At 39.5% G+C, this 25,590-nt stretch overlaps 1 protein-coding gene across 1 annotated transcript; it reads left to right on the top strand.

The window, feature by feature from the left end:
* Nucleotides 1–457: 457 nt before the first annotated feature.
* Nucleotides 458–19,875, top strand: ywhag1 (3-monooxygenase/tryptophan 5-monooxygenase activation protein, gamma polypeptide 1). Its single transcript, XM_088088133.1, has 2 exons — nucleotides 458–714; nucleotides 17,734–19,875. The coding sequence occupies exons 1-2, from the start codon at nucleotides 628–630 to the stop codon at nucleotides 18,388–18,390; spliced, it is 744 nt and encodes a 247-aa protein (XP_087944259.1). The 5' UTR covers nucleotides 458–627; the 3' UTR covers nucleotides 18,391–19,875.
* Nucleotides 19,876–25,590: the final 5,715 nt, after the last annotated feature.

Here is a 25,590-nt window from a genome sequence, read left to right as displayed (position 1 = left end):
TTTTGTGTCTTTTTGAGGTCATTTGTGTCGTTTTGAGGTCATTTTGTGTGTGTTTTTAGATATTTTATGTCTCTTTGAGCTCTGTCTTTTAAATCAAAAATGTATAAAGAGATGCAAAACAACAAAAAAGAGGTAAAATCACCTCTGTCTGTGTGCTATGCTCCTCTAAGTGGGAGGTATAGTGGGGCCTTTTGCATATCAGTGCCCCGGTGCCCACTGTCTCATAATCCGCCCATGCTCATAAAGTAAAGCTCTGTATTTGTGAATCTGTCCTTGGAAAGCTCGATAGATCCGCTACAGTATATGTGAGCACGCTGTAAAAACGACCTCCTTCTGCTCGGATATGTGCAGCCTACATTGCCTCAGTGTAGGGCAATAGGCTGTGCTGTCATTTTCTGTGGACTGCCAAGCCCGTTACATCACTCTGCGAAGACACGCCTTTTTGGGTGGTGACACAACCGAGGGAAAGTGCTCGGAGGGGGAGGGGTGTCCCGTCGGCAGGCACTCAGACAGCAGGCAGCAGCTGCAGCGGAGAGAAGGACCCGGTATCTGCATTAAAAACCTTCATATAACGATTCTTCAGCTCCGAAACACAAACGACAGCAAACACACGCACGACATCTGAAAATGGTAGACCGCGAGCAACTGGTGCAGAAAGCCAGGCTGGCCGAGCAGGCGGAGAGGTACGATGATATGGCAGCTGCCATGAAATCGGTGAGTAGGCTTCCTCTGAAATGACCTTTCTCTTTGTATCTTTCAAAAATCATAAATCCTCTTTGATTTGTGTGCGTGTGCGTAATTATGAGAAATGCGTAAAAGCTGGTTTGTAGCATTACGCAGACACGAGACGCTGCCTCCCGTGTTGTAGGACACATTTTGACTTTACGCGGATAAACTACGCAAAATTGGTGTATGAAACTTATGATTAAAGAACACGTTTATAAGAAATACATAATTACGAGCGGGGTATATTAGTGCTATGGTAAGATTTGGGCAGCATCATGCTGGAGAGGACTGCAAGGCCCGTAAAGCCTATGTTCGTGTTTCACCCGCTTCCTTTTATTTGAAGATATCAGTGAAAGCGTTTCGACACGATGATGTTGGAATAAAACACGCACTTTGCAGTGAATCGGGGGTTTGTGTGCGGTGTGTTGCGGTGGATTGTGGTTGAAATGCGGGCTGTTTGATCTTGGGGCGGTGCCTTTCACCAGGCTCCTTTAAAAGACGGCCAGGCTGCTCGGTTGTGAAAGCACCGGGCGGAAATAAAGGCGCAGAAAAATAACAAAAAGACGCGTTTTAACCGAGTGTGCGTGTGTGTGGGTCAAATGTGAGCTCGGTGGCGAAAATGGGCTCAAAATGTCGAAAGATGCGCAAAGTGGAGCGGAGGACGAGCTTAGGTGGTACCATGATGATGAGAGTGACATCGCAGGCTGTGCTGATGGTCGTGTTCCGGTTTGCACGAGAGATAATTTAGGGCGAATTGCCGCTTTTTCTTTGGCTGGATGCTGAGGTGATGTGGAGGCCCACTTTGCGCTTCATTTTTGCGCATTGGGAAGGAGCAATGTTGGCTGAAGGTTGATCGCAATCGATTTGCGCAGAAGCGGCGCACAAAATGCGAACCTTACAGACGTGGGTGTTGGTGGACGGACAGCTCTTCCAGAAAGCTCTCTGGATGTCATATTGCAGCAAATGGTAGTTTTTTTTTTAGTGTGTGTGTGTCTGCAAAGTGTACTGTGATGACGGGCTGCGTGTGTTAATCGATGCTGTGGAGGAACCGCATCCCTGCGTCCTCGACCTCTTCCAGCAGGTTCCCACACAGAGGCGTGCCGCAGCATCTGCCAAGATGCAGCACAGGCCCACCCGTAGTGCACCATTTCACAGGCAGCGTTTATCACAAAGGCTGCATCTCTGTGGATCTACAGTCAGAGCACAAAGGAAGACACAAACTGGCTGTGGAAAGTCATGCAAATATTTTATGTGTGAGAATGAAATTTGTGTGCAGGGCTTCTTATTGTGTCCGTGGTTACAAATTGTGGCTTTTAAGTGATATTAGATTTCTTTATTATGCATTTAGCTTTCTTGTTTTTAGCTGTAGGTATGCAGTTTTGGTCATATTTCTACAATTTCCCTCAAAAAAACTGTCATATATTTTGTGCTTTTATTAACAAGGCCTGTTTCCTAGAGGAAGTTTTCTACCGGAGCTCAACAAGTTAAGCCATGAGCGAGTTTAAAAGGCCACGCTCGTGTGCCGCTCTCCAGGACCAGGCTGTAGTGGTAATGCCAGAGGGGGGCCCGGGGGCTCCACCCCTTCTCCATTTGTGCCGAGTCAGAGGGAGAGCTGCCCCTCACCCAGCCAGTCTCTCTGCAGCACTGGGCAGCGGGGTGTGTCTGCTGCCTCGCCCATCTTTTGAGGGGAATCCCTTGCCACTGCAGACATGGTAACCGCCCCGATGGCAACGGAACCAAATAAGCAGGATTACAGTCGACAGGAGGACTGAAAAACGCCTCACACTCACACACACTCGCACCATGAACCGTAATGTTCGCGTGGACCGCTGATCTCACCAGCGCCCTTATGAGGTGATAATACAAAAGATATCAGGGCAGCATGTCTCACCATCAAAAAATACTTCTACAGCGTCATTATTGAGTCATCTTTAACCCTTTGAAACCTGGATTTCGTTTCTTGTGCAGACTTTTTCACAACTGTATGAACAGATTGGTTTGCTGAAAATCAGCAACTTGAAAAAAGTGTTCCGCAAATTGCAACGAATTTGTAAAAAATATTTTTTAAAAAGCAACAGCCCCCCCCCCCCTGCATTTAATTTTAAGGTAATTGTTTTGTTTGTATTTTTTCTGTAACTTTCTTTTCTTTTAATTTTTAGGTAATGTTTTTGTACTTTTTAGAAATTCTTTGCAATTGCAAATGTTTTGAATATTTTCATACAACTTGGGAAACAGGCAGTGAGTAACTTGGCAAAAGATAACACGCAAATTGAAAGAAATTGGGAAAAGGTGAAAAGACAATGACCTGAAAATTAGTTAAAAATGTTTTTTTAAAGGAGGAAGAAAAGTATTAAAAATTCTATATTTTTGAAAGAAAATGGAAAATACCAATACATCAATTTTTTAATCTTACATTATCAGAATTATATATTTATTTTTTAAAAAGATTTTAAAGAACTTTTTCAGGCACTTGTTTTTATTTTCATTTTTATTTTTTTAAATTCAGGCTGTTTTCTTGTAACTGTATTAACATCTTGTCATATTTGGGACAATTTCTTGTAAAGTTGAAGAGGAAATCAAGCCAAGCTGCTCAGGTTTCAAAGGGTTAAGACTCGTGAAATCAGTTTGAGTGACCTTCATTTTCAGTATGCAAAAAAGAAAAGTATTTTTGTGAGAATCATAGGCTTGAAGATATGACAAAATACAAAAAAATATAAAAACTCAATAAATAGTCATCCCTAAAATACTGCCACAATATTAATATCTACGTATTTCATCATATCGTGACTTTTGATTTTGTTGCCCAGCCTCTATGAAGCTTTTGAGGAGATTTAAAATATCGTGATATATATTGTGAACCGTGATATGGCCAAAAAATACTGTGATGTTATTTAAAGGCCTCATAGCGCCCAGCCCCGTGTTACAGTATTTACCAAAAATCAGCTCCTCAGCGCTCTGAAACAGAAGTTGCCACCGGCCACACAGCGTGAATTTGGATTTAAGCTGCTGTTGCAGAACAACAAAAAATAATTGATATGCAGGAAAACTATGGTTTTATCCGAAAACATTAAAAAAAAAAGTTTACTAAAAAAATTATCATATCTGTTAATCTATAATCGATCTGGCATTTTTAATACTGATATCAGAAAAGACAAAGAAAGTTAAGAAATCATTTTGGATGACGCACAAAAACAGGTGTATTACAGCACCTGGCCGACAATTATTAGTATTTAATGAGCGCCATAACTGATAATTGAAACTGATAAGCATTTACAATAAAAGTGAAAAATCTTTGTCAATATTTAGAATTTGGAATAAATCCAACTCCAATACAAAACTTTATTTAATCAAAAAAAAAAATGAAAAAAAAAAAAACTAAAAAGTTCCGAGCAACTTTATTTTTTCCAATAAAATCAAGTGAAAATTAAAATAAAAAATTAATAAATAAAAACATCTCCTTGAGGTTTACAAAATAAAAGTTCCTCCCATGCTGACACTTTCTTTGCACTTTTTAATTAATTTATTTAATCGGCAATCATTAAAATAAAACTGCCAAATATCAACCCCAACAAATCTACCACGCTGATAATCTGCTGATCCCTAAAATATATTCTCTGATTTATTGAAGTCAAGGCCTGTTGGTTTTATCTCACTTTTATAGACTCACAGGTCTTATCTCGACTGATTTAATTTAGTGACCGTAGCCAGTATGATGTGCCGATTTGATTTAGTTATTGTGTATTCGCTGTGTGACACACACACACACACACACACACACACACACACACACACACACTCTCACACTGCAGAGCGTCTCAGGAAGTGCATGGCACAGAGAGCCAGGGCTCATCACACTTAATGAAGCGGATGCATTATTCTGTCATGGACGCATTAACAGACGCGTTGAGCTGCAGCTGCTTCATACACTGAATGTATGTTTCTTTATAGTTCATCTGAACTGTAACTTTGGTATTTTTCATCCCTGTTTCTGCAGTGTTTTTGTGCTAAAGTGACTAATGGGAACAACAGTTTTTAAAAATAGTCCTGAGTGCTGCAGAGCTGCAGTGTAACCACTCAGGGCACGTGTGCACCGTCAGTGCACGTCTACTTAAAGTGTTTGTTTTTGTCTTTGACACGTTCGTATTTTAGCAGTTTATGGAAAGGATCCCTACAGAGATAGACCGCACTGTTAAAGAGTAATATCCTTTTTGTTTAGCCAGAAACAAACTCGAAATTGCTAATAAAGAAACAGCCAGACTCCTTTTAAATAAATTGTCATTTTAGCATCAAAGATCACACTTCACTGGAAGTCCACAGAAACAAAATAAAACAATAAAAAATTTAATAAGGATTTAGTCAGTGATGCTCAACTTATGGCCCGTGGACCAAGTCTGGCCCCTAATAGCCATTTTCTGATTCACAGTAAAAGTAAGCTGCCAGAGTGCATAAAACAGCAAAATACAGCTTGTTTATCAAAAAAAGTGCTCGTGGAGGATCCCCCGCACCCCCCGACAGAGGTCCTAGGTATATAAACAAAATGTCCTAAAATCTTAGAAATCTTGTCAAATCCTAAAATCTGAGAAATGTCCTAAAACCCTAAAAATGCCATAAAATTCTAGAAACGTTGTCCAACCTGAGAAATGTCCTTAAATCCAAGAAACATCCTAAAATCCTAGAAACATTTTTAAAGCATCCTGCAAACTGTGAGATCTTTGCAATCTTTGGTTTAGTGCAGCTACAGTCTAATCTTAAAAAATGTGGGTACAACATCAAGTTTGACGCATGCAAACTGCACGAAACATCACTGACTGAACCGCAGGCTGTGACGTCTGTCCGTCAGTGTCGATACACAACAAAAAACCGTCGGCGGCGTGTCGTCCAGCTACGCCGCTGTAGTGGTGAGAAAAATGTAAAAAATTCGCTGTAGCGGGATTTGAGTGTGTCAGAAAGAAGAAGAAGAGGAGAATGTGGACGAGGTCATGACTGGAAAAGATGCCAACGTGGCCAATTTTGTGACACGAGCTTGACACATTTACTGCCTGCTAGCATTCAGCAGAGTGGCGCCGATCCGGTGCTGGATTTCTGTTGGCTGGTTAGTTGACTTGCAGCAGATGAACCTCTCTCACTGTGCGACGTGGACCGCCGTTTTTGAGAGATATCGCCACGTTTCTTAATGATGCTCATCTTTTGTCTGAGACATCCCAAAATCACACGGTGTTACAGGCTGAAGGGCTCATCTTTCCGTTACGGCCCCACGACCTCCGGCACCTTCAGGTGGAAATAATGACGGCTAGTTTGGCGGCTGCAATAGAAATAAAGCTGCTAATGTTTTGAACGTCTGTCGCCATGGTTACTGGAACGTTATCTGCAGAGGAGAATGTTGTTTGAACGACATTTTGGAAAATATTGCTTTAGTTTTGTGCAAATGTGTCTGTCTGGAAATGCGTCTCGTGTGTGCATGTTTCACACTGAGAAGATGTTTTCAGCAGGAAGGATGAATCCTCTCTTCTTCTTCTCCTCCTTCTTCCATTTTTAGCCGTCCTCTCTTTCCTTTGAACTACATCAGAAGTGCCGCGCAGCGTGGATGTGTCATTGTGACGTCTGACGGTGCCGCCGGCATTTATTTATGTCGCCGCACTCGTCGACGGTGACTAAGCAAAAAGGAAAAGTCGACATCATGGCAGCAAAATGACGCTAAAATAGTGTCGCTCAGTTCTGCAAAATGTAATCAGATGAAGCTGATTAGAGAGAGAGTGTGTGTGTGTGTGTGTGTGTGTGTGTGTGTGTGTGTGTGTGTGTGTGTGTGTGTGTGTGTGTGTGTGTGTGTGTGTGTGTGTGTGTGTGTGTGTGTGTGTGTGGGAGAGGTGGGCTTCTCTTGTGGTGCCTTTGTGACTCATCATTGACTCATTTCGGGACGTCCTGAAATGTCCTGAGGTGACACCGGCTGAGTTCAGAATTGAATTGAGGTTTTAGGTTTTAGGTTTTTTTTAGTGCGTTAGGAAATAAAGTGAAGAAGTTTGATGCTTCCAATCAATGCCCTCTGGACAAAATCTGCAAAAAAATGAGGATGAACTACAAAATGTTCACATCTTCTGCAGCTATAACCCCGTTTCCAAATTTAGCACTCTGATGTAGCAATCAGGATCTAAGATTTAGCTCCTCATAGGTGGAAAAAACAGATCATGGGCATTTATTTTGGGAAAATAACTCTTATTTAATGTTGAAGATATCTCCCACAAGATGCACAATCCCACTCACACCCACGCCGGGAGAATCTGCTCACTCCTGAACGCAGCATCGTTTTCTGTTAAAAAACAGCAAAAATCAGCCTCAGGTGGCTCGCTGAGTTTGAGGTGGGAATTTAAAAAAACACGATGGATCGGGTCCCTGTTTCTCGTCCAGGCGATGTTGTCAGCAGCAGACAAATCAGATGCTGCAGTGTCAGCCGTCAGCGATGGTGTTAAACTAACTGTCAGCACGGGAAACTGAAACGTTACGTGGTTTATTTCACTGTTTGGTGACAAACGTTTTACAGTGTGTGGAGGGGACACTCGACCTGCTCTGCTCAGGGGCCAATTCTGCAAAACGACAGGAGGCCAGGGGCCACAGCAGCCACGTACATGTTTCTAGGTTTTTTGGGATTTTTTAGGTTTTTTTTCTTAGGATTTTAGAACATTTCTAGAATTTCAGGACATTTTTGGGAATATGTGACATTTCTACGATTTTAAGCTATTTCTAGAATTTTAGGTTGTTTCTTGGATTATAGGACATTTCTGGGATTTTAAGCACATTTATATGATTTTGGCACATATGCAGAATTTTAGGGATGATTCTAGGATTTTAGAGACATCGATCAGATTTTAGGACATTTGTAGGATTTTAGGATATTTCTAGGATTTAAGGACATTATGATCTTAGCTAGGACCGCGGTTTTGGTGCTCTTTTGGCACCTTATGGATACTAAAAGTATAAAAACAATTCCCAGCATGAATCACTTTATTTTTATTGTGAATTTGAAAATGGCTCGGGGGCCACCAGGCAGCCTGTTGGGGGCCAGACTTGGTCCAGGGGCTTTAAGTTGAGCATCACAGATTTAATCCTTATGAAAATATAAACAGGTGTATTATATAAATGATGAAACTCTGTAAAGTTGTGAATGTTGAAATTAGCTACAGAGACCAGAACCATTTTTTGTGCGAGGTTTTTTTCGGCCGTAAAGTTGGACATTTTAACATGCTGCTTTGTGGGGACTGACTCTGTTTTGGAGCCGGCCTCTAGTGGACATTAGAGGAACTGCAGTTTGCATCGTCTTCATTTCTCAGCCTTGCAGGTTTCTGCTCGGGCCCTGTGGGGACGGGCCGTCTCCTCGGTGTCCCGGTAACGCTGCAGTGGTGAATAAGTGTGACAGTTACTGCTCTCTGGAGGAAACTGGTCAGGGAGCAAACAAGGACTCCGACAGCTTGCAGAAATACATTTTTAAAAACTTCTCCCCGCTTTAATTTTGGATCTTGTGTTTATTGCGTTTTGTTCGTGGAGTCCACATTTCATATTTGGTTTGAAGTTTCGAGGCTTTATTGCTTCGGCACCGTGACGAAGGTTATTTGTTTGGGATTTCATTCCCCCGAATGAGTTTACAGGATTATTACAGAGCAGCAGAAAGTGTGAAAAGGGTGATTCTGACAGGACGGGAGAGCTGGGAGGAACCCCGACACAGTTTCTGAGCAAGTATTAGTAATGCATTACACAATAATCTCAGCGCTGTCATTGTCAGTAACTCTGCCAGTCAGCACGCGAGGAGCTGCAGCGCCTCCAAACTGTGATCAGGAGTTCAAAATAAGGTTTGATTTAACTAATGTGGCTTAATGCTAATTGTGTGGCAGGTTATATATATATTTTTTTTTTGCTGTCATAGAAGAGAACTGGGAGGAGCTGAATTAACCCTTATTTAACCTTTTTCAGACAGAAGCATCTAAAAATAACAGCGAAGCAGGAAAAAGTGGGTTTAACATGACAGTACTGTGATATACACCCTTTATATATTTTAATAAGCTGTTGGTTACTCACAGTAATATCTGACGCGTCATATCTCTTCTGTCGACTGACAGAAGCAGTTTTAACCCTTTGAAACCAGGCTCGACATCAGTTTTCTTGTGCTGTGTTCAGACGCCTTTCAAAAGCATTTTAAACCTTTTAAACACGAGCAAACTGGTTTTATTTATTTCAAAAAACATCAGCAACTTGGTACTAAATGTCCCCAAATTGGAAAAAAAAAATCACTTAAAATTAGCTTAAAAAAGGGAGACAGAATCGTAAAAATCTGTTTAATAACTAGTGGAAAAATATAAAGACACATATATTAAATATTTAAGTTAAGCTACAGAAAAAATGTACTTATAATTCTTTTTTATTGTAGAACTTATCACGTCATTTTCTATTTTTGTTCTTGTACTTTCCTGTTTTGTTGTTAATTACAGGCAATTTTCTTGTAACTAAAAAAAAATCAAATTTTTGGGTTATTTCTTGTTATGTTGTTCATGACCTTTTGTCCATGTTTTTGAGAGAAATCAAGCTAATTTGCTCAGATTTCAAGCAGGTTTTTTTTTTCCAGCGTTAAAATATCTGTGTTTGCATTATTCATTAAAAATTAAATGTCATCTGTAGCAGCGAGAGAAAACTATCTGCATTTGTGATTTTTAACACGCTGACGTTACATTAACCTGCATATTCGCTCTAACTCACCTCGACTCTGCTCGGCAGAGATCTGCTGCGGCAGCTGCCGTCCTGGTATTTCTGTTCGTCCGCTCCTTTTTCCTGAGCTGGTCCGTTCGGGATTCTTGGATCCTTTATTCTTTATCGAACCTGCCTGCATTTCCACCAGTTTTAGCGCAGATTCATTAAACAAAGATGAGTCATCAGTTTCACGATCCACAACAGAAGTGAACAGGATTCACAAAACCTCCGATCACGTTGATTTCCTGCAAACTTTTGTTCTGTTTTTGCAGATATTTGTTTTAATCAAAAAGACAAATTTGAACCAAATATTAATGAGACAGCTGCATGCTCTTTTCTGTCTCACGCGACGTCTCCACCGTCTCTCATCCCAAACTGTAAAATACAACACGACCACTGATGTCGTCGTGGTTCGCGCTTCAGGTCGAGGAAAACGTGATGCATTTCGGTCGTAGCTGAGATGCATCTGAGTTAAAATCAGTCTGAAAAGTGCAGCAGAAGTGCTAACTGCTGACTGTAGTTTGTGTTTGTGCAGAACTTTGGGGAATTTTCACGTACGGTCTTTAGCAGTGATTTTTGTTGGTTAATGGAAGACGTACGTGTCGCACGTGTCGCACGTGTCAGCATGTGTCTGCACACACAACCAGAAATAAAAAAGTGAATTTGGCGCCTGTGGGAAACTACTTTGATGAGGGTGAAATTTGTTAGAAATACGATAAAATTGCAATCAGAGCCAAACGGATTGTGGAGTTTTAGGGCAGATGCAGATTGATATTAGAGAGAAAAACTCTTGACATTGATATATATATCAGTTTATACATGTACAAGCTGTATTTTGATGCGTTTTATGCACTCTGTCACCTTTTTTACCCTTTTTTAAAATAAAATGTATTTATTTTTTAAACGTTTCCATCCATCCATCCATCCATCCATGCACCTGCATAAAAATAGTTTAAATTTTGATCGATATATTATTTTTTAGGTCTTCAGTGCATGAATGAAATGACATTATTAGATTTAGAGATTTCTGTATATGTATATCTATTAATATATATATTTATGTTTATCTGTCTACACAATGTCATTATCCCTTAGATATGGTTATCAAAGACTTTATATATCTACTAGTTTGCCTTGTGAAAAATGAAAAAAAAAGTTACAAATATGTATTTATAATTATCATAACTTAACATTTGAAAATATCTTACAGAATTATAGAATTTAAAAATATACCTTGTTTGTTCTTGTTTTTTTGGTATTATTATTATTATTATTATTATTATTATTATTATTATTATTATTCCTTTTTAAAAAACAATAATTTTGAGGTAATTCTTGTGCACTCTTGCTAATATTGGGGGATATTTCTTATGTTATTGCTCATTGTGTTCTTTCATGTTTCTGAAAAAAATCAAGCCAATCTGCTCGGGTTTCAAAGGGTTAACTAATAGTCTGACCTCTCTCCGTCGTGCTGCAGGACCTTAATCATGTCCTCTTCATCTTCCTCAGTCCTTCTGAGTGATCATCCCTTTATGTGACTTATTATTGGATGTGCACATCAGCTGTAATCACAGCTACAGACTGCTGTCATGTGTGTTGGCATAGCAACAAAGAGCCAGTTGAAGCTCCCTCTCCACCACCATTACTAAGACAGGCACATGCACCGCCTCGCATCCCCCTCAGCACCAAGGCTGCAGCCCTATTCACACCAGCAGTGACGTCAGGTGGTCCACGGCGCCTTTGTGCTCCGCTGGCTGAAAGAGGGTCGGCGGGGGGGTTTGTCACATCAGGTTAGGAGAGCAAATGAGCAAGAAAAAGACAGAAGGAGAGCGTGAATCAGGGAGAAAAATGAGGACTGTGGCAAGCTCTCATTCTGTGAAGAGCAATCCTTAACTCAGTGATACTCAACGTACGGCCCGCAGGCCAAATCAGGCCCTCAATAGGGTGCTGGGTGGCCCCCCCAAACCATTATCTAATTCATGATAAAAATAAAGTGTTTGACACTGGGAATTGTTTTTGGACTTTTAGTATAAATAAGGTGCCCGAGACATAAAACAGCATCAAAATAGAGCTTGTTAATTTAAAAAATGGCCAGTAAGGATCCCTAACACCCCCGACAGAGGTCCCAGCAAAGACCTTCTTAAAATCCCAGAAACGTCCTAAAATCCTAAAAATATCTCAAAATCCTATAAATGTCCTAAAAATCCTAGAAATGCTCTAAAAACTTAGAAATGTCCTAAAATCTCAGAAATGTCCTAAAATCCTAGAAACATGTTTAAATCCTAGAAATGTCCTTAAATCTAAAAAACATCCCAAAATCCTAGAAACTTTCTAAAAGTTCTAGAAATGTGCTAAAAATCCCAGAAGTATCTTAAAATCCCAGAAATGCCCTAAAATCTGAGAAATGTACCAAAGTCAAAGCAATGTCCCAGAATCCTAGAAGTGTCCTATAATCCTTTAATTTTCCAAAATCTGAAAAATGTCCTAAAATTCTAGAAACATGTATGGGGCTGCTGGGACTGTCCCCCTGACTTTCTCATTTTGTAAGTGTCCCTCGGGCAGAGCAGGTTGCGTTTCCGTGTCTCGCGGTGTCTCTGCGGCGTCTCTGCGTTGTCTCCGCGGCGTCTCTGCGGTGTCTCTGCGTTGTCTCTGCGGTGTCTCTGCGGTGTCTCTGTGGCGTCTCTGCGGCGTCTCTGCGGTGTCTCTGTGGTGTCTCTGCGGCGTCTCTGTGGTGTCTCTGCGGTGTCTCTGCGGTGTCTCTGTGGTGTCTCTGCGGCGTCTCTGTGGTGTCTCTGCGGCGTCTCTGTGGTGTCTCTGCGGTGTCTCTGTGGTGTCTCTGTGGTGTCTCTGCGGCGTCTCTGTGGTGTCTCTGTGGTGTCTCTGCGGTGTCTCTGTGGTGTCTCTGCAGCGTCTCTGTGGTGTCTCTGCAGCGTCTCTGTGGTGTCTCTGTGGTGTCTCTGTGGTGTCTCTGTGGTGTCTCTGTGGTGTCTCTGCGGCGTCTCTGTGGTGTCTCTGTGGTGTCTCTGCGGTGTCTCTGCAGCGTCTCTGCGGTGTCTCTGCGGTGTCTCTGTGGTGTCTCTGCGGCGTCTCTGTGGCGTCTCTGCTGTGGACATCAGTGGTCATGCAGAGCGCCGTCAGAGGAAGTTATTGATGGTCCTGCTCCGGCCTCCGTTTGTGTTAACGCTCCGTTGTTTGGAGGTTTGACCGCCTGGTGTAAGGACGAGTCACGAGAGAGCAGGCGCGATTGATGAGCTTTACGGGCAGACAGAGCTCTATTGTCACGGCCGCACCGCGCTTCCGTCAGGGCTTTCTGCTCGCCCTGCAGCCTCCTGAAACAAAGGCAGCCATGTTTTTACAGACGTGTTGTTTAGGCCTTGTTTTTGTGACCTCTCGGCCGCCGCAGCGCCGACCTGCTGCTGCCGGCTGCGTTTTCTGGAGGTCAGAGACGCGTTTAGGCTACGTGTGGTGTAATGTGTGAAGGCACGCAGAGGTGGAAAGCCGTGTGACTCATGCGGGCAGGGTGACTTTCTCCTGTGCTTCTGAGCGGGATCATTACGCAACGCCCGTCTCCGTGCTCTTCCGGTGCAGAGGTCGTCGTGTTATCAGTTGTAAATTTTTACAACGTCTTGTGGAGGAAATGAACAAGCTAAAAAGTTACTTGTAGTGGCGCCATGGAAGCTGCACAGTCACTGTCAGAAACACTTTATTAACCTCGGTGGGAAATTGTCGCTCTGATGCCGAGCACAGAGAATTATAAAGTGGAAATAAGTACCAGCGCAAAGTCTGTGAAATATAAAATACAGTAATAAAAAAACCAATGAGCTCCAGTGTGGAAAAATTTAAAAAATACAAGTGATGTGCTGAGTATGTGAAATGTGTAAAAATATCAAATATAAATATAGTAATAATAAGGATCAATCAGCACTAATATGTGAATATTTAAAATGATAAATTTGATGAGTGTGTAAAAAAAGTAAACATATATTTAAATGTGCAGTGCAGTATATGAAAGTAGTATGTAAGTTAGAATTATAAAATATGTGTATGATGCTACGATGTATACAGGGTAAGAAGAATATATACATATACACAGTATGTGTACCATGGTAAACAGAGCCTACAATCAAAAGTGGAAAAATAATGCACATTTGAGTAATTGATTAATCGCCTCAAATTTTTTAAAGAAAAACATTTTTCTTTTATCACCCCAAAAGAACTCGATTGATAAAAATGTTTAAAAAATAAATTAAAAAAAGGCAGTTGCCTAAAATTTTTCTTTTAAAAAATTACCAAAAACATTTAAGGAAAAATGGCCAACTTTGTTTTTTTAAGAAATACATGTTTTTGTGTTTTTTTTTTTAAATAGATAAAATAGTTTACTTAAAAAAAAAACCAAAGTTGTATGCCCCTCTTTAAAGCCAAAATAAAAACCCGAAGTCCTTCCTCAGTTCTTAAAAAATGATTTGACATGCCTCATAAATAACAAACAGTATGTAATTTATTTTTTAATATTCAGTTCTCATCCTGTTCTGAATAAGCTGTTTTTCACATGTTTGAAAATGCTTGTGAAAAGCGTTGATGGCTGTTTCAGAGAAGGCGCGGTGATGTAGAGGTGCTGAACAGTCATGAAAAAGTCGTGGAAATGTGTCGATAAAATGCGTCGATGTGTGTGAACCCTGAGTTGACTGGCTGCACTCAAACATGGAGGTTGGTTTTCATCAAACATTGATGCATTTTATTTTTTTTTATTTAAAAACTGATGTAAAAATGGCGTCAGGTGTCTCTCGTGCTGAAAGGTGCGAGATATGAAACGGCCTGTTTGCACTTCGCCCTCCGCCCACGCTGCTGCGGCGTTCTCCGCGCCGTCAGCCATGTCAGCCTCCTCGCCATTAGCAGCTCGCGGCCGGCGTCTCCAGCAGAGATAGTGTGGCTCTCGCAAAGAAAAAGCAGGTTTTGCAGTCGCCATGGAAACAGGAGATTGCATCACTGATCGCTCTTTGCCCTCCACTCCCTCCCTCTTACTGTAATCTCGCTCTGGCTGTTGAGTCGCTGCTTCATGAGTGTGAGAGACGAGCGTACGTGACGGATTTCTGTCTTCATCAGATGAACGCGTGATTAGTCATCACGCCTGTATCAATAGAGGCTGCGGGAGCGACTGCGGCGAGGATTAACAGCTGCTGTGTGTCACTGGAGTCCAACCAAAGCAGAGTGACACAGCTGTTAGCTCATCGTGACCATGATGCACCTCAAAGGTCACGGGTTTAAGCTTTCGCGTCCTTCAGAGCGCCGCAGAGGCTCCGCTACGTGTCGAGGATGCTGCGCAGTCACGCAGCACGACCTCTGGGGAATATTTGTCTCACAAAGCGATTTAAAAAGTTCAACAGCGAGCTGTTAGTGCTGATCTGACGCTGCGGCAGGAAGTGTGACCCGCCCGGACGGCGAGGAGAAGACGTGTAGAAAAAGAAGTCGTAGAAATTTCCTAAAATCCGAGAAATGTCCCAAAATCAAAGAAATGTCTTGAAGACCTTTAATTGTCTCATAAGTCTGAAAATCCTAATGTCCTAAAATCTAAGAAATGTACTAAGATCCTTGAAACATCCCCAAATCTATAAAAATGTGCTAAAATCCAAAAAATGTCCTAAAATCTAAGGAACGTCCCGGGAAAAAGGCAGAGAACAACTTAGCAAATGTCCCACACATTGCAAAAAATTAGTAAAATAATAAAAATAATAATTTATTATTATTATTATTATTATTATTATTAAAAAATAACAAATAATAATGAAATATGTCCAGAAAAACTATATATATAATTATGTATTTAAAATGATGATGTTACAAAAATGATGTTTTGTCAGCATCATTTTCAGGTAATTTTCACCAAATTTTTTTTTAATGTGCACAGCTTGATAGGCTGGTTACACCAGCATGACCAGCTAAAACCAGCTTATGCTGGTGCTGGCTTTAGCTGGTTTTAGCTGGTTTTGATGGTCTCGGATGGTCGTGACCCAGTTCTTGCTGGTCTTTGATGGTTTGTGACATGCTGGTGTGATGAGCTCTGCACATTTATGCATCACACATGACATAACACTGATTTATGCTCTTTGCTTTTCATACTCTCCCCTCATGACTCTTTTATTTCTTCAGACTCAAACCATCAAAAATGATGCGAAAACAAACCTTAAGCTGGTCCAAAAACTGCTCCACCAGCTAAACCGCCTTACGCTGTTTTTCAGCGGGGCAGCAACTTCTCCCTCCACCACCAGGTGTCGCTCTGTCTTTCAGCTCAGCCGCCTTTTCCACCACTAGAGACCGCAGACTGAGCTCTGGTGGTGCGTGCTGTGCACTGCAATCAGTGAGTTTGATATAGAGGAGCACCTTTATTTAAAAAAAAAAACCATACCTTCCAGATTTTCTGTACCCTGGTATACCATAATACTGTGATACTGCCTCAGCCTAACATGGATTATAGGTTATTTATTTGTCTATTTAATTTTTTTTTTTTAATTTTAAATGTAATTTTCTGATTTTATTTTATTCTATTTTATTTTTTCCAGATAAAGCCAGATATTTTTTCTGTTTAAGTACAAAAGAAATATCAGCACCCTCAGACTGTCGTTTTAGGTTCGATATAGCGCTCAGTAAGGGCCATTGTGAAGAGCCGTTCCACGTGACGGCCGGGGCCCCCTGCTCTGCTCTGAATTCTGTCCTGAAAAAGAAAGTAACAACAGGCTTTATACTGAGAAAAGGTCTGTAAAGATGCCTCTGCTGCACAGTCCCAGTGGGGTATAAAGGATTAAATCCTCCAGCCAGACACAGGCCTGTCAAAACCAAACAAAACCAGCTTTCAGAGCGGCGCTCAGCCAATCAGGAGTCACCTCAGAGGATGATGTCAGCGAGCTGGGGGCAGGGTTTAGCCCGCTGGAGTCACTGGACTGTTGCCTCCTGTGCTGCACCGACGCTTCAGCGAGGCATCGATTTTTTTTTTTTTTTATGTCTTCCAGCAACTTGTGATGAAGAACTAAACGTTCATTAGATCAGAGATGCTCATGTTACTTTGTTTGGGGGCCATTTTTGCAAAATGACAACAGGCCAGGGGCCAGTCGCAGCGGCCCCATACATGTTTCTGGAATTTTAGGATGTTTGAAGGATTTTAGTATATTTCTATGATTTAAGGTTGTTTCTGGAATTTTAGAAAACTTGTAGGATTTTAGTACATTTATGGATCTCAGGATGTGATTTTTGGATGTTTCTAGGATTTAAGATTTCTAGAACTTTAGGACATTTCTAGCATTTTTGCACATTTCTAGAAATTTAGATCATGTCTCCAGGATTTTAGGAGATTTTTTACAATTTCAGGACACTTGTATGATTTAAGAACATTTCTTGGGTTTCAGGACATTTTAATTTTAGTACATTTCTAGCATTTTAGGACATTTCTAGGAATTTTAGGATATTTCTAGGATTTTGAGACATTTATCAGATTTGAGGACATTTCTAAGATTTCAGGACATCGCTTGGATTTTAAGACCTTTCTCTGATTATAGGACATTTCTCAGATTTTAGGATGTTTTAAAGGTTTTAGTGCATTTCTAGGATTTTTTTAAAATTTCTAGTCGTTTGACATGGTTCCAAGATTTTAGGACATTTTTAGGATTTTAGGAATTTTGTCTGATTTAGGACATTTCTCAATTTCAGGAATTTCTAGGATTTTGCAGTATTTCTTGGATGTTAGGATTTTTTTCTATAGTTTTTTTTTTTAGCGCATTTTAAGGAATTTTGCTACCAGCTTGTTTCTAGTTTCCAAGATTTTAGGACATTTTCAGGATTTTAGGTTTTTGTTTTAGGAATTTTAAGATATTGCTCTGATCTTAGAATATTTCTAAGATTTTAGGATGTTTCTAGGATGTTAGGAAGTCTCTGATTTTAGGACTTTTTAGGAGTTTAGGACATTAGGACCTCCGTCGGGGGTGTTTTGGATCCTCCACTGGCACTTGTTTTACATAAACGAGCTCTGTTTTGATGCTGTTTTATGCGCTCTGGCACCTTATGGATACTTAAAGTATAAAAAGTGTGAATCACTATTTTTACTGTGAATTAAAGAATGGCTGGGGGGGCCAGATTTGGCCCGCGGGCCATAAGTTGACTATCGCTGCTTCAGTGTCGTACTTTGTCGCATGTTTTAACTTTCTCATTGTCAGCCGTTAGATTTGTCGTTTGAGACGAGAGTTGGCCGCGCTGACATCTGTACTTTTCTCTGTGTTCTCGTTTCTTCAGGTGACGGAGCTGAACGAAGCGCTATCCAACGAGGAGAGGAACCTGCTCTCTGTGGCCTACAAGAATGTGGTCGGCGCGAGGCGTTCCTCCTGGCGCGTCATCTCCAGCATCGAGCAGAAGACGTCGGCCGACGGCAACGAGAAGAAGATCGAGATGGTGCGCGCCTACCGGGAAAAGATCGAGAAGGAGCTGGAGGCCGTCTGCCAGGACGTGCTCAACCTCCTCGACAACTTCCTGATCAAGAACTGCAACGAGACGCAGCACGAGAGCAAAGTCTTCTACCTGAAGATGAAGGGCGACTACTACCGCTACCTGGCCGAGGTGGCCACGGGGGAGAAGAGAGCCTCGGTGGTGGAGTCCTCCGAGAAGTCCTACAGCGAGGCCCACGAGATCAGCAAGGAGCACATGCAGCCCACCCACCCCATCCGCCTGGGCCTGGCTCTCAACTACTCCGTCTTCTACTACGAGATCCAGAACGCCCCGGAGCAGGCGTGCCACCTGGCCAAGACCGCCTTCGACGACGCCATCGCCGAGCTGGACACCCTGAACGAGGACTCCTACAAAGACTCCACTCTCATCATGCAGCTGCTACGAGACAACTTGACGCTGTGGACGAGCGACCAGCAGGACGACGAGGGAGGCGAGGGCAACAACTAAAGCGTCCGAAACCTTCATTCTGCCAAAACAACACAACACGCGCGCTCACAAATGATGACAAAATAATAATACTAGTTAAAAAAAGTTCTTAGAAATTAAAAGAAAAAAAAAATGGGACGGGGGAGGGGGGGGGCGGTGGAACATCGGCGGCCGATTTAGCCGATGGTACTAACGTGGCTGCTGTTCTTTATTTTTCAACAAATTAAAAGTGGAAAAAAAAAGTTGACGGAGGGAATTTTAGTTTGAGAAATAACCTACAATTAAAAAAAACAACAAAAAAAATCAACAAAAGAATGAAACCCTCCTCCTTGGTAGCCTCTGCAGCATTTTGCCAAAATACCACTTTAGACGCAAGAGGTATGTCATTGATGACAGTGTGACTATTGGGTACAGACGCCTTCACACTGGCACAGACTGGTCTTATCGCGCAGATGAAGCTGAGCTGTCTTATTGTATTTGGTGAGGGGAGGAGCAATCAGAAAATTGACGCTTGAGCAACCAGAAAATTAGAGTCACCTTGAATGTCATTGCTTAGTGAGAGAAAGAGCGAGCAGACGGGTTGCAGAGATGAAGACGGGCTTCTTCTTCCTCGGGGGGGCGTCGAACTTCATCGAGTATCTTTAGTTGCAGCACACTATGATCGTCGAGTGAAAAAGCAGGTTGTCTCTGTTGTTGAAGATAACATAAAAAAAAGAACGATGTTTTTTTGTTTTGCTTTGTGTCCGGTTATGTGTCCAGCTCAGTCACACAGTCATACTGTAACTAAAAATACGAAATTCATAAAGTAAACTTAGTGCAGCTTGTCCCTCTCATGTGCTGATGTGCTTTATTAAATAAATTAACTGTTTTTGGACACCTAATTCTTATTGTCAGTATTGTCGTTACTTCTATTGGCTCCTCGTAGGAAACGATTTGTTTCACCAAAATAAAACGGATGGAAATTTAAAAAAGAAAAATGGGAAAAAACGTGTCGATTGAACATCACGAGTCCACCCTTAACTCTCCGGTTATCTTCATAACAATCAGTAGGATCTCTGAACCTGGAACCACAGACTCGATTAGTCAACTCGGTATAATTCGTGGACAGAGCACATGCAATGTTAAGTGGAAGCTCTAAAAGCAGATTTGAGGTTTGTGGATTTACTTTGTCTTCAGTTTTCTTCTTGGTCAAGAAATGCACTTGCCTATTATACTGTTTCTTCAGTGTAAAGATGATAACTGCTCCAATATTCTCCATAATACAATATTGTGCATGCTGGTGATGTATTTATACAGTAGCTTCAATTTATTAACTTATACTGTAGATGTTATGTATTCATATGAACATGGAATTACTAGACCTTACTCGGATTATTTTCTATTTATTTCTTTTTATTGCGATTGTTAGCTAGACCTTATTTTAATCTGTGTTTTCTTTACTCCATTTGCTGAAGTACGCTATACCAAAACAGTGATTGTTAACAATAAATTGATCTGTTACGGACATCGTTATGGTCACATGCAGTTCTTGGTAAGGGTGACGAAAAGAGAGAAAAAAGGCCGTGAAAACGTGCTCAGGTGGTCTTTCACGTGTTTGCAGTGACACCATCAGTTAACCCTTTAAACCATCACGTTTCTTGTGCTGCTTTCAGACGCCTTTGACGAGTATTTAACCCTTTAAACTGAGCAAATTTGCGCGATTTCTTTTGAAAACGTAAGAAAAAAAAAGCTAATAAGCAACTTAGGGAGTAATGATGATAATAAAAACTTTATTGATATAGCACCTTTAAAAACAGCGGGACAATAACAATGAAAACCGAACAAAAACGTTAAACAAAGGCCAGACGAGAATTATAATTAAAAAGAGATTAGAGGTGTAAATAAATGAATGAATATCTTTTATTTCGAACATGTAAACATGACAGGGAAAAAAAGAAAAAGTTTTGCATTTACAAGCAGACAAAAAAATGTAATATACAAAAGAAAAGAATAGAAAAATATATATAAACATACAATAAACAGAAAAAAATAATCATAATAAACAGGATCAAGACAGAATAAAAAGTTAAGATAAAAGAAAAAAATCTAAAGATAAATTAAAAGACAAATCAAAAAAAGATCCACAAATTGTGAGGAAATAGTATATTTAGACAATTATTTTTTAAAAAGCAAGGGCAAAGTGTTGAGTATTTATTTCTTTATTTTTTTTAGGATGTTGATTTGTTTGCTGTGAATTTGTGTATTATGTGATTATGTTTATGTTGCTTTTTTACTTTAGTACAGTGTCTTTGAGTTCATATATATATATATATAAATACATATAAAATTGTCATAATTACACATTTGAAATTATTATACTATAATATTTAAAGCACTATCAAGTCTTATTATTTTGCTATATTTATTTATTTTTAAAAACAATTTTCAGGTAATTTTCTTGCACTTTTGAACTAATTTCTCGCTGATTTTATGGTATTTTATTATTTTGTTATGTTTTTAAAAGAAATCAAGCCAATTTGCCAAATTGTTTATTTATGCAGAACAGCCCTTTTCAGAAAAAAAAAAATTACAAACAGTTTTCAAATTTTTACATAAAAAAGTTACTTTAGGACTTTTTTTTTTTAAATATATGTGAAATAAGTGGAGTATTAGTTGTGATGCAGTAACATTGACAGTGAGCAGCGTTTTACTTCAGCTGCTTATGGTGGAACTAATAACAGTTTTATGGTCCGTTCGTTGAAAGGTCCGTTATCTGTCACAGGTGTTGTTGCTCGTTTTTAGATGTGCACAGACATGCAGTTTGCTGTCGTCTTCTCAATCTCTGCGTAGCTTCGCGTGAGACCAGTTTGACCAGAATGATCAGCAACAATAACTGCAAACATCTGCGTGAGTGCGAAGGGCCTTTCATCTCTAAAAATGTGCACTTTTATGAGTCGATCATGTGTTTTGCTCATTGTGCTATAATTCTTTACATCGAGTGCAGTATGAAGTGCGATATTTCTCTCTGAAAGGTAGATGTGAGTACCTCTTAACCGTATGCAGTACTCGAGTAAATGTACTTAAATTCAGTCACTGTTTGTGGTTCCAAATGCATCATTTAGCTAAAGCTTTCCTAAAAAAGCTGCAGATTTGTGTAAGACTGCGCTGTGAGGAAGCATTTCCAGTTTATTAACCCCGTGAGGGCAGCTGCACTGTTCGGCTTCGGCTGATGACTGAGAACAAACGTGTGAACGCTTCCTTAAAAGAAAAATATAACAAGCAAGTAAAAGTCTGAGCCAGTATTTATATTTGGTATAAATAGTGAAAAAAAAGATGTTTTATAAGAAACAGCTGTCACCTAAAAGACACTGCAAAGAGGCGCTGCAAAATACTGTACAAAAATAGGTATCTTTTAGCATCTTTTATGCTGCTCTCTGTTTGACTGTGTCCAAGTTAAAAAAATAAAATAAAATGATGAAATTTGAAGATGAACTCAAAATAAATCTGGAACCAGGATCTGGTTCATTGCCAAAACAGGTTTTCGCATCCGAGGAATTCGCCTCAATATTGTGATGCTTACAAACAAGAAAATACAGAAACCTCACAAGTCCGGCAACCATAAATTAAGAATAAAATTATACGATTAATTTGAAAGAATGCATCTATTGTAAAGTGAAAAGAGCTGTGCAGTGTTGGACAGTAAATACATTTTGACAGTACATAAATGTGCAAATGTTCACAGTTTACAGTGAACGTGCAGCGTGGAGGTTATAATGCAAACAATCTGCAGCTCACAAATATAAATAGTGTTGGTTCATCAATATTCCTGAAATCTGGACCGCTTCTTTGATTTCTCTCATGCACCTCGAATCATCAATTATTTTGCAAAAAAAAACCAAAAACGTTTTATCGCCGATCTGAATCAAAGCATTTCTCGTGGTCCATAATACCATAACTTTATTACTGCATTATTTCAAAATACTACACTAAAGCTTCTTGTGATATACTATACTATACTATACTATACTATACTATTTTTACCAAATTAGTTTTGACATGCTATGCTATGACGTTTTGAAGTATTTTTGTATGGTATACTGTACTATGACTTCTTCCGACTTTTGTTTTGACGCACTAAACTGCGACCTTTTTATGGGATTTTGTCGACATAATATGTGATGACTTTTGTCTGGTATTTTTTCAACATGCAATAGTATGATTTTATGATATTTTTTGACTATAGTATGATTTTTTTTTTTTATTACATTTTGTCCGAAAAACTACCGTGACTTCTTAGATGATTTTTTTTTACATGCTTTACTATGATGGCATTTTATTATAATTTTTTTAATATACTATAGCTTTTATGACATTGCTTTTCGATTTATTATGATGTTTTACAACATTTTTTTACATATATTATTATGACCTTTTAATGGTACCTTTTTCAACATAGTATAATTAAGGAAATTTTGTGAACAAACTATTTGTTGAAGATATTCTTCAAAAGAAAAATTCAAAATACTGGACTATGACGTTTTCGTGACTTTTTTTGACATAATATCCTATGCTGCTTATCTTACATAGTGTACTATAATATTTTTAATACCTTTAAGTTTTAACAACTATGTTTTCAAGATGCAATATTTTTATGACATTTTCATCGACATAATATACCCGTCACTTTGTTGACATTTTACTTGACATACTAGACAATGACTCTGTGATGACCTTTTGTGACCTTTTTTCATAACATTAAGACATTTTTTTCAACATACTATAATACCACGTTTTTGTGACATACAATACTATGACTTCTTTTATGACACGTTTTTATGTAAAAAAAAAAAAAAACTAATCATGAGGTGTAAATGATTTTTTAAAAATAAAATTCAACAGACGTTTGACTATAAGCAGACGTTTTTGTGACACTTAATTTGACATAAGACATTTTGTGACATTTTTTCAACACACGTTACTATGACATTTTACTGGTACTTTGTTGAAATACTATGCTTTGACCTGCAATGACATTTTAATTGACAGACTGTCCTATGACATTTTTGGTGTGCGCAATAGTCTGTAAGTTCTTTTTGTACAAACGATGATATGATCATGTTGCTATTGTGACATTTTTATAAAACCGCGTTTATGTTTATTCACATGCTACAATATTTTTTATATTCCTATGACGATTTTGATGATATTATATACATAATAATTACACTGTTGTGACTAATTTTCAATGTATTATTAAGTGTTTTTTCTTTTTTCACAGGTAGGCTTATGTCTTAACATTATAATATAGTATGTCGTCAAAAATCATCAAAAAAGCCTAAATCATAAAAAAGCGACATAATATAGCATCTCATCCAACATCATGGCAAAACGTCATAGTATAACATGTTATTCAAAATCATCCAAAATGGCCCAAAAATGTCATAGTATAATATTCCATCAGAATTAACCCTGAAATATCATAGTTCAGTACGCTATCAAAAATAACCCAAAAAACGTCACAATATAGTACGCCCTCAAAAATGACAAAAAATAAATTAAATAAATAATAATAATAATTTAAGAATTAGCCCTAAAGTCTATAAGATGGTATGTTTTCAAAAATGACCAAAAATGGCCCTAAAACGTCACACAGTATAGTTTGTCGTCAAAGACAGAGGGCGCCACCTCAGACAGACAGGTGACAGGAGAGGTGAGTCCCAAAAACGAGGTGGGCGGAGCCGAGCAGGGATGGCGATCCGGATCAGAGAGCACAGGACAAACAGGAACTGACAGCGCACAAGGCAAGTGTTTTTGGTCATTTTTCTTTAAAATTAAAGTTGACCGTTAATGCTTCTACATTTTTCTGGCGTCGAAAGAGGAGTTGAGGAGTTGAGGAGTCTCCGCTGCGGAGAGGAGCAGCTCCGGAAGCTGATGTTTCTGCAGCGAACACTTCTGCGTCTTTTTCACACGGCAGCGGGTGAAGAGACCGAGGCTGCAGCCCGTCAGTCTCTGTCAGTGTCTCTGTCTGTGTCTCTGTGTCTCTGTCTGTGTCTGTGTCTCTGTCAGTGTCTCTGTCTGTGTCTCTGACAGCTGACCGAGGCTCTGCTGAGGCTCTGCAGAGGGGAACCAGTGATGCTCTGCAGGCTGTGTTATGCTGTTTCATTTTTTGACATTTTTGCCTTTCTGTAGCCTTGAATTTTAAGGTCATTTTTTCCACGTCAATTTTTGTGTTTTGGGGCTTTTTTGAAACTGACTATGCAATGGTGTCACTTGGAAGGCTATTTTATGTGATTTGAGTTGTTTTTCAGCTGTTTGTGAAACGTGTCATTTTTTGACATTTTTGCCATACTATAGCCTTACATTTTTGGCCAGTTTTTGGAAATGCCAAATTTTGGTGTTTTTGGCCCTTTTTGCAACTTTCAATGCAATGGTGTGTCTTAGAGGGCTATTTCATATGGTTCAATTTGGTTTTAAGTTGTTTCTGAGATGTGTCATTTTTTTGACATTTTTTCCATACTATAGCTTTACATTTTTGGTCATTTTTTGGAACCTTTTTGCAACTGATTATGCTATAATGTGTCTTTAAAGGCTATTTCATGTGGTTTGATGTGGTTTTAAGCTGTTTTTAGAGGTGTCATTTTTGGACATTTTTGCCTTACTATAGCCTTGCATTTTTGGTCAATGGTTTTCAGCTGTTTTTGAGACTTGTCATGAATTGACATTTTTGCCTTGCATTTTTGGTCATTTTTTTTCCACATGTCAAATTTGTGTGTTTTTGGCCGTTTTTGCAACAATCTATGCTATGACGTATTTTTGAAGGTGATTTTATTTGGTTTAATGTGGTTTGTCAGCTGTGTTTGGGATACGTCACATTTTGACATTTTTGCCATACTATAGCCTTGTAATTTTGCTCATTTTTTGGACATGCAAAATCTGGGTGTTTTTGGCCCTTTTTGCAACTGATTATGTTATGGTGTGTCTTAGAAGGCTATTTCATGTGGCTGAATGTGGTTTTCAGCTGTTTTTGAAACGTGTCATTTTTTTGCCATTTGTGCCATACTATAGCCTTGCATTTTTGATCGTTTTTTTGGACATGCCCAATGTTGGTGTTTTTGGCCCTTTTTGCAGCTTTCAATGCAATAGCTTGTCTTGGAAGGCTATTTTATGTCATTTAATTTGGTTTTCAGCTGTTTTTGAGATGTGTCATTTTTTGACATTTTTGCCTTAGTATTGCCTTGAAAT

The sequence above is a fragment of the Plectropomus leopardus genome, chromosome 15 (genome assembly GCF_026936395.1).
Source record: "Plectropomus leopardus strain MGB_pleo_1.0 chromosome 15, ASM2693639v1, whole genome shotgun sequence".
Lineage (NCBI taxonomy): Eukaryota > Metazoa > Chordata > Actinopteri > Perciformes > Serranidae > Plectropomus > Plectropomus leopardus.
This window is presented reverse-complemented; position numbering and strand designations above follow the sequence as displayed.

What these genes read in the sequence shown, in the direction of transcription:
- ywhag1 (XM_088088133.1), top strand. Translation starts at nt 628, where the DNA reads ATGGTAGACCGCGAGCAACTGGTGCAGAAAGCCAGGCTGGCCGAGCAG. An exon ending in TGGCAGCTGCCATGAAATCG is followed by an intron (nt 715 to 17,733) that starts GTGAGTAGGCTT and finishes TCGTTTCTTCAG; the next exon opens with GTGACGGAGCTGAACGAAGC.